Below are 12,573 nucleotides of genomic sequence, written 5' to 3'. Positions count from 1 at the left end.
GACTCTCCACACCCTCCGCGCAATTTGCCGTTCCACCAATCTTGGTGTCATCAGCAAATTTCGACACCATGCACTCGGTTCCCTCCTCCAGATCATCTATATAAATGGTGAATAGCTGAGGCCCCAGCACCGACCCCTGGGGCACTCCACTAGTCACCATCCGCCAATCCGAATAGCACCCATTAACCCCCACTCTCTGCCTCCTATTTGACAGCCAATCCTCTATCCACGCTAACACCCTACCCCCAACTCCATGCCCCCACTGATTAGGGACAGTCAGCATGGTTTTGTGAGTGGAAAACCATGTCTCACAAATTTGATTTGAGTTTTTTGAAGGGGGAACCAAGCAAGTAGATGAGGGCAATGCCGTTAATGTTGTCTACATGGACTTTAGCAAGGCCTTTGATAATGTACTGCATGGTAGGTTGTTGCATAAGGTTAAATTTCATGGGATCCAGGATGAGGTAGCTAAATGGATAGAAAATTGACTTGATGACGGAAGCTAGAGGGTGATTGTAGAGGGATATTTTTCAAACCGGAGGCCTGTGACCACCAGTGTGCCTCAAGGATCAGTGCTGGGTCCACTGTTATTTGTCATTTATATTAATGATTTAGATGAGACTATAGGAGGTATAGTTAGTAAGTTTGCAGATGACACCAAGATTGGAGGCATAGTGGACACTGAAGAAAGTTATCTCAGATTGCAACGGGATCTTGATCAATTGGGCCAGTGGGCTGATGAATGGCAGATGGAGTTTAATTTAGATAAATGCGACGTGATACATTTTGGTAGAATGAAGCAGGGCAGGACTTACTCAGTTAATGGTAGGACGTTGGGGAGAGTTACAGAACAAAGAGATCTAGGGGTTCATGTTCATAGCTCCTTGAAAGTGGAGTCACAGGTGGACAGAGTGGTGAAGAAGGCATTTGGCATGCTTGGTTTCATCGGTCAGCACATTGAATACAGGAGTTGGGACGTCTTGCTGAAGTTGTACAAGACATTGGTAATGTCACACTTGGAATATTGTGTAAGCAAAGGATATTATTAAACTAGAAAGAGTGCAGAAAAGATTTAGTAGGATGCTACTGGAACTTGATGGTTTGAGTTATAAAGAGAGGCTGGATAGACTGGGACTTTTTTCTCTGGAGTGTAGGAGGCTGAGGGGTGATCTTATAGAGGTCTATAAAATAATGAGGGGCGCAGATCAGCTAGATAGTCAATATCTTTTCCCAAAGGTAGAGAGTCTAAATATAGAAGGCATACGTTTAAGGTGAAAGGGGAGAGGTACAAAAGTGTCCAGAGGGCCAACTTGCTCACACAGAGGGTGGAGAGTGTCTGGAACAAGCTGCCAGAGGTAGAAGTAGAGGTGGGTACAATTTTGTCTTTTAAAAAGTATTTGGACAGTTACATGGGTAAGATTGGTATAGAAGGATATGAGCCAAATGTGGGCAAATAGGCCTCGCTTCAGGGTTTAAAAAAAAGGGCGGCATGAACAAGTTGGGCCGAAGAGCTGTTTCCATACTGTAAACCCCTATGACTCTCTAAGTTGAGGGAGAGTTTCAGATCGGAACGTTGGGGGAGCGTTTCCTGGTCTGGTCTTGGCGAGGGCTTCCTGGTCATTTCATGGGGAGAGAATCTGGAGGGAGAGTTTCGGCCCTGGTCACGTGGAGAGTTTCCTATTCTGATTTTGGGGAGAGTTTCCTATTCTGGTTTTGGGGAGAGTTTTGTGATCTGCTGTTGGTGATACTCATTTTTAACCAGAGTTCCTGGAGTCGGAGATATTGTATAGGTTATTTTATTTGTTTAGCCTCCGTGTGTGACATACTTTCCATTGATAAGTATGTGAACCAATCAATAGATCGCATGATCTTTACAATATAATTCTTTGCCTGTCATTAAGACATTGCTTGTCATTCTTGTGTTCCCAGTGTTAGTTTGCAGGTTTCAGTACCACTCCGTGGCTGTAAAGATCATCCTGTCTGTCGTGATCTACGTTTCTAGCCTGGGTTTCTTTATTCTTTTTCACACCAAGCTCAGTAAGTACCTATCGCATTGGTACATTTTATTTCTGTCAATGGTTTGATTTGTACAAAGATGGACATTGCTATAATTGAGGTTGAAAGATGAGACAGTCCCCCTGTGCTCTCAGTGCAGACAATGTGGAAGAATAACATTCCTACCTCACTGCACCATGGAGCCATGTCACTTTGACTGAGACTCTCACTGAAGCAGACAAAACCTCTGTTTACAGGCAGATTCCATATTTATTTCAAGTGTATGTATGACAACAAGCTGTGAGGAAGGGGTGTGTGTGTGTGTCTGTCTGTCTGTGCGTGCGCGCATGCTGGGAAAATTTATGGGGTTGAAGGTGGATAAATCTCCAGGGCCTGATAATCTACATCCCAGAGTACTTAAGGAAGTGGCTCTAGAAATAGTGGATATATTGGTGGTCATCTTCCAGGATCCTATAGACTCTGGAACAGTCCCTGCAGATTGGAGGGTAGTGAATGTAACCCCACTATTTAAAAAGGGAGGTAGAGAGGAGGTAGAAAGGGAGGAAGACGCTGGTGGGTGTCGTTTATAGGCCCCCAAATAATGATCTGGTGGTGGGGCGGGCTGTTAACGCGCAAATAAATGCGACGTGCAGGAATGGAATGGCGATAATTATGGGGGATTTCAATCTACATATTGATTGGTTGATCCATGTTGGACGTGGTGGGCTCGAGGAGGAGTTCTTGGAATGCTGCCGGGACAGTTTCCTCGAACAGTGTGTGTTGGAGCCGACGAGGGAGCGAGCTATCTTGGATCTGGTGTTATGTAATGAGGCGGGTAGAATCAGGGACCTTGTGGTGAAGGATCCTCTTGGGAAGAGTGATCATTGTATGGTGGAGTTTCTGATGCAGATGGAGGAGGAGAAAGTGGGTTCCCGGACATGTAGAACATAGAACATAGAACATTACAGCGCAGAACAGGCCCTTCGGCCCACGATGTTGCGCCGACCAGTTACAAAAACAATGACCCACTAGCCTATACCAATCCCTTTTCGTCCATAAACCTATCCATAGATCTCTTAAACGCCCCCAAACTAGGCGCATTTACAACTGCAGCAGGCAGGGCATTCCAATCCCTCACCACCCGCTGGGTAAAGAACCTACCCCTGACATCCGTCCTGTAGCTACCCCCCCTTAATTTAAAGCCATGCCCCCTCGTGCTAGCTTTCTCCATCCGAGGAAAAAGGCTATCACTATCCACCCTATCTAAACCTCTAATCATCTTATATGTTTCAATAAGATCCCCTCTTAGCCGCCTTCTTTCCAACGAAAACAACCCTAAATCCCTCAGTCTCTCCTCATAGGACCTCCCCACCATACCAGGCAACATCCTAGTAAACCTCCTCTGCACCCTCTCCAAAGCCTCCACATCCTTCTTGTAATGTGGGGACCAGAACTGCACACAGTACTCCAAGTGCGGCCGCACCAGAGTAGTGTACAGTTGCAACATGACGCTGCGACTCCTAAATTCAATCCCCCTACCAATAAACGCCAAGACACCGTACGCCTTCTTAACTACCTTATCTACTTGATTCCCAACTTTCAGGGATCTATGTACACATACACCTAGATCCCTCTGTTCATCCACACTATTCAAAGTCCTCCCGTTAGCCCTATACCCGACACATCTGTTGCTCCTACCAAAGTGAATTACCTCACACTTCTCCGCATTAAATTCCATCCGCCACCTCTCGGCCCAGCTCTGCAACCTATCTAAGTCTCCCTGCAAACTATGACACCCTTCCTCACAATCTACCACACCTCCGACTTTGGTGTCATCAGCAAATTTACTAATCCACCCAACTATACCCTCATCCAGATCATTAATAAAGATTACAAACAACAGTGGCCCCAAAACAGATCCCTGAGGCACACCACTCGTAACCGAACTCCATGATGAATATTTACCATCAACCACCACCCTCTGTCTCCTATCTGATAGCCAATTCCTGATCCAACTTCTTAGATTACCCCCAATCCCATACATCTGCATTTTCTGCAGAAGCCTACCATGGTGAACCTTATCGAACGCCTTACTAAAATCCATATATACCACGTCAACTGCCTTGCCCCCATCCACCTCTTTGGTCACCTTCTCAAAAAACTCAGTAAGGTTAGTAAGGCACGACCTACCCGCTACAAAACCATGCTGACTATTTCTAATCAATTCATTACACTCCAAATAACTATAAATCCTATCCCTAATAATTTTTTCTAAAACCTTGCCCACAACAGAAGTAAGACTCACCGGTCTATAATTCCCGGGGAAGTCTCTGTTCCCCTTCTTAAACAATGGGACAACATTCGCGATCCTCCAATCCTCCGGGACTACACCAGAGACCAATGACGACCTGAAGATCAGAGCCAGAGGCTCTGCAATCACCTCTCTAGCCTCCCAGAGAATCCTAGGGTAGATCCCATCCGGACCAGGGGACTTATCTATTTTCAGCCCCTCAAGAATATCCAGCACATCCCCCTTATCAACCGTAATACTGTCTATTTTACACCCCTGCAACCCAGTGTCCTCCTCAGCTATATTCATGTCCCCCTGCGTGAACACCGAAGAGAAATATTGGTTCAATGCTTCTCCAATCTCTTCCGGTTCCACACACAACTTCCCTCTGCTGTCTGTAACTGGCCCTAATCTTGCTCTGACCAACCTTCTGTTCCTGACATACCTATAGAACGCCTTAGGATTCTCCTTAATCCTATCAGCCAAAGTCTTCTCATGTCCTCTTTTAGCCCTTCTTAACTCCCTCTTCAACTCCCTCCTAGCCAATCTAAAGTTTTCTAGTGCACTACCTAAGCCCTCAAATCTCATCCGAACATAAGCCTCCTTTTTCTTTGTAACCATCGACTCAACTCTTTTAGTGCACCACGGTTCCCTAGATCTATGTGTCCTTTGCCTGAACAGAGGAGAGTATGGTAGGATGAGAGAGGGATTGGCAAATGTTGATTGGGGGAGCGCGTTGGAAGGTAGGTCTGCTGAGGAACAGTGGAGGATCTTTAAGGAGATCTTTCTTGGTGCTCAGCAGAAATTTATTCCGATGGTCAAAAAGGACCGTAGGAGGAGAGGTAATAAGCCGTGGATAACGAAGGAGGTGAAGGAAAGTGTTAAATTAAAAGCGGATGCGTTTAGAGTAGCTAAGAGTAGTGGGCGAGAAGAGGATTGGGAGAGGTTTAAATATCAACAAAGAATGACAAAGAAGTTGATAAAGAAGGGTAGGATAAACTATGAAGCTGGGCTAGTGCTTCATATAAAAAAGGATAGCAAGAGTTTTTATAAATACATAAAAAGGAAGAGGCTGGCTAGGGTGAACGTTGGACCCTTAGAGGATGAGAGGGGGGACTTAGTGGTAGGGGATGGGGAAATGGCTGAGGCCCTGAATAACTTTTTTGTTTCGGTCTTCACGGTGGAGGACGTGAATAATTTGCTGGGTGTTAGCGATGGAAAGATGGTAGGAGTGGAGGGCCTGAATGACATTATTGTTACTAGAGAGGCGGTGCTCGACAGACTGGAGGGACTGATTGTGGACAAGTCCCCAGGACCAGGTGGAATGCATCCAAGGGTTCTGAAGGAAATGGTGGAGGTGATAGTGGATGCCTTGGTGATTATTTTCCAAACGTCACTAAATTCTGGGGAAGTGCCGGAAGATTGGAAAACGGCTAATGTTACGCCGTTGTTTAAGAAGGGTGGCAGGCAAAAGGTGGGGAATTATAGGCCGGTTAGTTTAACATCTGTTGTAGGAAAAATGTTAGAATCCGTGATCAAGGAGAAAATAGCGAGGCATCTTGAGGAGAATTGTTTGGTAGAGCAGATGCAGCACGGTTTTGTTAAGGGGAAGTCGTGTCTGACGAATTTATTGGAGTTCTATGAGGATGTGTCTAGGGCGGTGGATAGAGGAGAGTCGGTGGATGTGGTGTTTCTTGATTTTCAGAAGGCGTTTGACAAGGTGCCTCACAAGAGGTTATTACAGAAGGTTAGGGGGCATGGAGTTGGGGGTAGGGTGTTAGCGTGGATAGGGGATTGGCTGTCAAATAGGAGGCAGAGAGTGGGGGTCAATGGGTGCTATTCGGATTGGCGGTTGGTGACTAGTGGAGTGCCCCAGGGGTCGGTGCTGGGGCCTCAGCTATTCACCATTTATATAGATGATCTGGAGGAGGGAACCGAGTGTATGGTGTCGAAATTTGCTGATGACACCAAGATGGGTGGAACGGCAAATTGTGCGGAGGGTGTGGAGAGTCTGCAGAAGGATCTAGATAGGCTGGGCGAATGGGCCAGGAACTGGCAAATGGAATTTAATGTTGGCAAATGTGAGGTTGTCCACTTTGGTAGGAATAATGGTAGGAAGGACTATTACTTACGTGGTAAAAAACTGCAGCATGCGACGGTGCAGAGGGACCTTGGGGTCCTTGTGCATGAGTCGCAAAAACCCAGCCTGCAGGTGGTCAGGAAGGCGAATGGGATGCTGGCCTTCATAGCGAGGGGAATTGAATATAAAAGTAGGGAGGTCTTGCTGCAGCTGTATAGGGCACTGGTGAGGCCGCAGCTGGAGTACTGTGTGCAGTTTTGGTCGCCGCACTTACGCAAGGATATTTTGGCCTTGGAGGGAGTGCAGAGGAGGTTTACTAGGCTGATTCTGGAGTTGAGGGGGTTGAGCTATGAGGAGAGGCTGAATAAACTAGGCTTGTACTCGTTTGAGTTTAGAAGAATGAGGGGAGATCTCATTGAGACGTATAAGATGTTGAATGGGATGGATAGGATAGAGGTGGAGAGGCTCTTCCCGCTCAGAAAGGACAGTAGGACTAGGGGGCACAGCCTCAAGATAAAGGGGAGGCGGTTTAGAACGGAGTTGAGGAGGAACTTCTTCACTCAAAGGGTGGTGAATCTCTGGAATTCTCTGCCCATTGAAGTGGTGGAGGCTGCCTCGCTCAATATTTTTAAGACGCGGGTTGATAGGTTTTTGATAGGCAAGGGGATTAAGGGTTATGGGGAGAGGGCGGGAATGTGGAACTGAGACACGACAGATCAGCCTTGATCTTATTGAATGGCGGGGCAGGCTCGAGGGGCTAGATGGCCTACTCCTGCTCCTATTTCTTATGTTCTTATGAGAAAAAACAGGGAATTGAGAACATAAGAAATAGGAGCAGGAGTGAGCCATCTAGCCCTTCGAGCCTGCCCTGCCATTCAATAAGATCATGGCTGACCTGATAGTGGTTCAGTTCCATTTTCCCGCTTTCTCCCCATAACCCTTAATTCCCTTGTCTGTCAGAAACCTATCTACTCGTGACTTAAATATATTCAGCAAGGTAGCCTCCACCACTTCAATGGGCAGAGAATTCCAGAGATTCACCACCCTTTGAGTGAAGAAGTTCCTCCTCAACTCTGATCTAAACTGCCCCCTCCCCTTATTTTGAGGCTGTGCCCTCTAGTTCTGCTATCCTTTCTAAGCGGGAAGAATCTCTCTATCTCTACCCTATCTAGCCCCTTCATTATCTTGTAAGCCTCTATAAGATTCCCCTCAGCCTTCTAAACTCTAACGAGTACAGACCCAGTCTATTCAATCTCTCTTCATCGGCTAACCCCCTCATCTCTGGTATCAGCCTGGTGAACCTTCTCTGTACTCCCTCCAAGGCCAATATATCCTTTCGCAAATGCGGTGGCCAAAACTGCACACAGTACTCCAGCTGCGGCCTCACCAGTGCCCTGTACAGTTGCAGCAAGACCTCCCTGCTTTTATATTCAATCCCCCTCGCTATAAAGGCCAACATTCCATTTGCCTTCTTGATCACCTGCTGTACCTGCAGACTGGGTTTTTGCGATTCATGCACAAGGACCCTGAGGTCCCTCTGCACCGTAGCATGCTGCAGCTTTTCGCCCTTTAAATAATAACCCTTCTACTATTATTTCTGCCAAAGTGGATAACCTAACATTTGCTAATGTTATACTCCATCTGCCAGGTCCTCGCCCACTCACTCAGCCTATCCCGATCTCTCTGCAGACTTTCCGCGCCTTCCACGCAATTTGCTTTTCCACTCATCTTTGTGTCATCAGCAAATTTTGTTACCCTACACTCAGCCCCCTCCTCCAGATCGTCTATGTAAATGGTAAACAGTTGAGGCCCCAGCACCGATCCCTGCGGCACTCCACTAGTCACCAACTGCCAACCAGAATAGCACCCATTGATTCCAACTCTCTGCTTCCTGTTAGACAACCTATTCTCAATCCACGCTAACACCTTACCCCCAACTCCGTGCACCCTAACCTTCTGTAGCAACCTTTTGTGAGGCACCTTATCAAATGCCTTCTGGAAGTCTAAAAACACCACATCCACTGGTTCCCCTCTGCCTACCGCACTAGTCACATCCTCATAGAAATCCAATAAATTCGTTAAACACGACTTCCCCTTCACAAATCCGTGCTGCATCTGCTTGATCAAACCATTCTTTTCCAGGTGTCTTGCTATTTCTTCTTTGATGACGGATTCTAGCATTTTTCCAACGACGGACGTTAAGCTAACTGGCCTATAATTCCCTGCCTTTTGTCTGCTACCTTTTTTAAACAGCGGCGTAACATTAGCTGTTTTCCAATCCTCCGGCACTTCCCCAGAGTCCAGCGAATTTCGATAAATAATTACTAAGGCATCCACTATCACCTTTGCCATTTCTTTCAGAACCCTGGGATGCATTCCATCCGGTCCTGGGGACTTGTCCACCTTCAGTCCCATTAGTCTATCAAGCACTACCTCTCTAGTGACAGTAATCGCATTAAGGATCTCATCTCTTACCATCCTTCTATCTTTAATATTCATCAAGCAATTTGTGTCCTCCTCCGTGAAGACCAACACAAAAAACTTATTTAAAGCCTCAGCCATTTTCTCGTTACCCACCGCTAAATCCCCCCTCTTGTTCTCCAAGAGTCCAACATTCACTCTAGCCAGCCTCCTCTTCTTTCTATATTTGTAAAAACTTTTACTATCATTTTTTATATTTAGAGCTAGCTTAGCTTCATACTCTATCTTTCCTTTCTTTATCGCTTTCTTAGTCATTCTTTGTTGATTTTTAAATCTTTCCCAATCTTCTAATCGCCCACTATTTTTAGCAGCTCTGAACGCATCAGCTTTTAATTTAATACTCTCCTTTATTCTCTTCGATAACCACAGCTGGTTATCTCTTCTCTTACAGTCCTTCTTTACCATCGGAATATATTTCTGCTGAGTACCAAAAAAGATCTCCTTAAAAATCCTCCACTGCTCCTCAGCCGTCCTACCAATCAATCTGCGCCCCCAATCTACATTTCCCAGTTCCACCCTCATCTTATCGTACTCCCCTTTGTTCAAACAGAGGACACTGGTTCGGGACCCTACTTTCTCATCCTCCATCTGCATCAGAAATTCAATCATGCTATGATCACTCGTCCCAAGAGGATCCCTCACAAGAAGATCCCTAATTCTACCTCCCTTGTTACACAGTACCAGATCTAAGATAGCTCGCCCCCTCGTAGATTCCGTTACATACTGTTCAAGGAAACTACCCCGACAGCATTCCAAGGACTCTTCCTCAAGCCCACCGTGTCTGACTTGGGTCAACCAATCAATATGCAGATTAAAATCCCCCATAATTATCGCCGTTCTGTTTCTGCATGCATCAATTATTTGTTTGTTTATAGCCTGCCCCACCTCAAATTATAGACCAGTAAGCTTAACATCGGCAGTGGGGAAAATTCTCAAATCCATTATCAAGGACTTTATAGCAGAGCATTTAGAAAGCAGTGGCAGGATCAGACAGAGTCAGCGTGGATTTATGAAGAGGAAATGATGCTTGACAAATCTGTTGAATTCCTTGAAGGTGTAAGTAGTCGAGTTGACAAGGGGGAATGTGGTATATTTGAACTTTCAGAAAGCATTTGACAAAGTCCTGCGCAAGAGATTATCGTGCAAGATTAAAGCAAGTGGGATTGGAGGAAGTGTATTGAGATGGATAGAAAACTGGTTGGCAGAGAGGAAACAGAGTAGGAATTAATGGGTGCTTTTCAAATTGGCAGGCTGTAACTAATGGGGTGTCACAGGGATCGGTGCTGGGGCCCCAGCTATTCACAATATATATTCATGATTTGGATGAGGGAACAAAATGTTACATCTCAAAGTTTGCAGGTGATATCAAGTTGGGTGGAAGGTTGAACTGTGATGAGGACGCAGAGATCCTTCAGAATGTCTTGGACAGGTTGGGTGAGTGGACTAATCAATGGCAGATACAGCATAATTTGGAAAAATATGAGATTATTCACTTTGGAAGCAAAAAACAAGAAGGTAGATTACTACCTGAATGGGTGTAAATTGGGAGAGGGGAGTGTGCAGAAGGACCTTGGTGTCCTTATGCACCAGTCGCTGAAGGTAAGCATGCAGATGCAGCAGGCGGTAAAGAAGGCAAATGGCATGTTGACCTTCATTGCAAGAGGTTTCACGTCTCAGGAGCAGAGATGTGTTGTTACAATTATACAGGGCCTCGGTGAGACCACACCTAGAGTATTGTGTGCAGTTTTGGTCTCCTTTTCTGAGGGAGGATGTTCTTTCTCCCAAGGGAGTGCAGCGAAGGTTTACCAGGCTGAGTCTGGGGATAGCGGGACTGATGTATGAAGGGACATTGACTAGGTTAGGATTGTTTTCACTGGAGTTTAGACGAATGAGGGGGAATCTCATAGAGACTTACAAAATTCTAACAGAACTAGACAGGGTAGGTGCAGGGAGGATGTTCCTGATGGTGGAGGGAGTCCAGAACCAGGGGCTACAGTTTGAGATTCAGGGTAGATCATTAAGAGGGAGGTGAGGAGACATTTCTTCACCCAGAGAATGGTGAGTCTGTGGAATTCATTATCACAGGAAGTAGTTGATGCCAAAACATTGAATGTATTGAAGAGGCGGCTGGACACAACACTTGGGGGTGAATGGGATCAAAGGTTATGGGGAGAAAGCAGCATTAGGCTATTGAGTTGAATGATCAGCAATGACTGTAATGAATGGTGGAGCAGGCTTGAAGGGCCAAATGGCCTTCCCCTGCTTCTATTTTCTATGTTTTCCATGTTTCTATGTGTCTGTATGTGTGTGTGTGCGTTTCAGTGTCAGTGTGTGTGTCTGAATGTGTATCTATGTGTGTGCCTGTGTGTGTGCGTGTATTTCTGCATCTTTGTGCATCTGTCTGTGTGTATCTGTGTATGTATATCTGTGTGCATGTGTGTCTATGTGTGGGTGTGTGTATGTGTGTGTGTCTGTGTGATATTCTGAAACTCCCTCTCTCACAGCACCATGGGTGTACCTACACCTCAGAGACCGCAGCAATTCATCACCATGTTAGACAATAAATGCTGGCCTAGTCAGAGATGACCACATCCTGGAAATGATTACAAAGTATATTCTCATCACACTCAAAACTTTGTGCTTTGAGTCTGTAATTTGACTTTACATACTAACCTTTTATATAGAATCTTAGCGAATGCCTTTTGGAAATCCAAATACATTAAATATGTTTATATATACTCACTTTATCCAGCCGGTTTGATAGGGACTCAGAAGAAAACACAGAATCTAATAACTTTCTCAAATACCATTTTCCTTTCTGAAGATTCTGCAACCCGAATTTCTCACAGTGTATCTCTCTCACAGGTAAACACCAACATAAAATGTTCATTTAGAACCCTACCCATATCCTGTAGCTCCACACACATTACCACTGTGGTCCCTAATGGGCCCTGTTCTTACCCTAGTTTCCCTTAATGTACTTGTAAAACAACTTGGGATGTTCTTTTATTCTTCCTGCCAGAACCCTTTCTTGTCTCCTTTTTGCTCTCCTAATTTCCATTTTAAGTTCCTATGCACATTCTATCCTCCTCTCGGCTTTTGCTGTTTTGAACCCTTGATGAGTGCCATAACTGTCCTTATGCCAGGTTCGCTGGATTTACTGATCCCATTCTGTCACTTTATTGGAACATGTTGACCTTGTACTCTTCCTATTTCCTCCTTGAATGTGTTCCACTGTTCTGTCACAGATTTATCTATAAGTGTTTACTCCCAGTCCACTCTGGCCAAGTCACATCTGATCTTATTAAAGTCAGCCTTCCCCTAATTTAGAACATTGGTTTCAGGCCCATCCTTGTCCTTGTCCATAGCAATCCTGAATTGAACTGAGTTACGATCGCTGTCTACAAAATGCTCCCCCACTGATGCTTCAACCACGTGCTATTTAACTTTGAGCCTAGGACCGCCCCCTCACTTATAGGACCTTTTACAGATTGAATTGGAAAGTTTTCCAGCTGAATCTTGTCTCTCTGAACACCGTCACTATCCCATGTTGGGGAAGTTGAAATCCAACACACTCATTCCCCTACTACCTTTACACCTCGGAGATTTGCCTACATATCTGCTCTTCTATTTCTCTTGGATGGTTAGGGGATTTGTAGAACAATCCCTCGACACCTCCTCCTCTTTTACCTTCTTCCCTGCCTCACCTGAAGATCCTGTATCCTGG

General features: G+C 45.5%; 1 protein-coding gene across 1 annotated transcript in view; it reads left to right on the top strand.

The window, feature by feature from the left end:
- Positions 1-12,573, top strand: part of LOC145338809 (uncharacterized) — a 101,515-nt gene that overhangs the window by 71,690 nt on the left and 17,252 nt on the right. Inside the window, exon 10 of the mRNA XM_080183211.1 lies at positions 1,930-2,037. Within this exon, the coding sequence (XP_080039337.1) occupies positions 1,930-2,037 (108 nt within the window). The remainder of the gene's footprint in view (positions 1-1,929; positions 2,038-12,573) is intronic.

This window comes from Carcharhinus amblyrhynchos, unplaced genomic scaffold (genome assembly GCF_965287045.1).
Source record: "Carcharhinus amblyrhynchos unplaced genomic scaffold, sCarAmb.v2.hapA chromosome_185, whole genome shotgun sequence".
Lineage (NCBI taxonomy): Eukaryota > Metazoa > Chordata > Chondrichthyes > Carcharhiniformes > Carcharhinidae > Carcharhinus > Carcharhinus amblyrhynchos.
The sequence above is the reverse complement of the archived record's forward strand: the minus strand, read 5'-3'. Positions and strand labels throughout refer to the sequence as shown.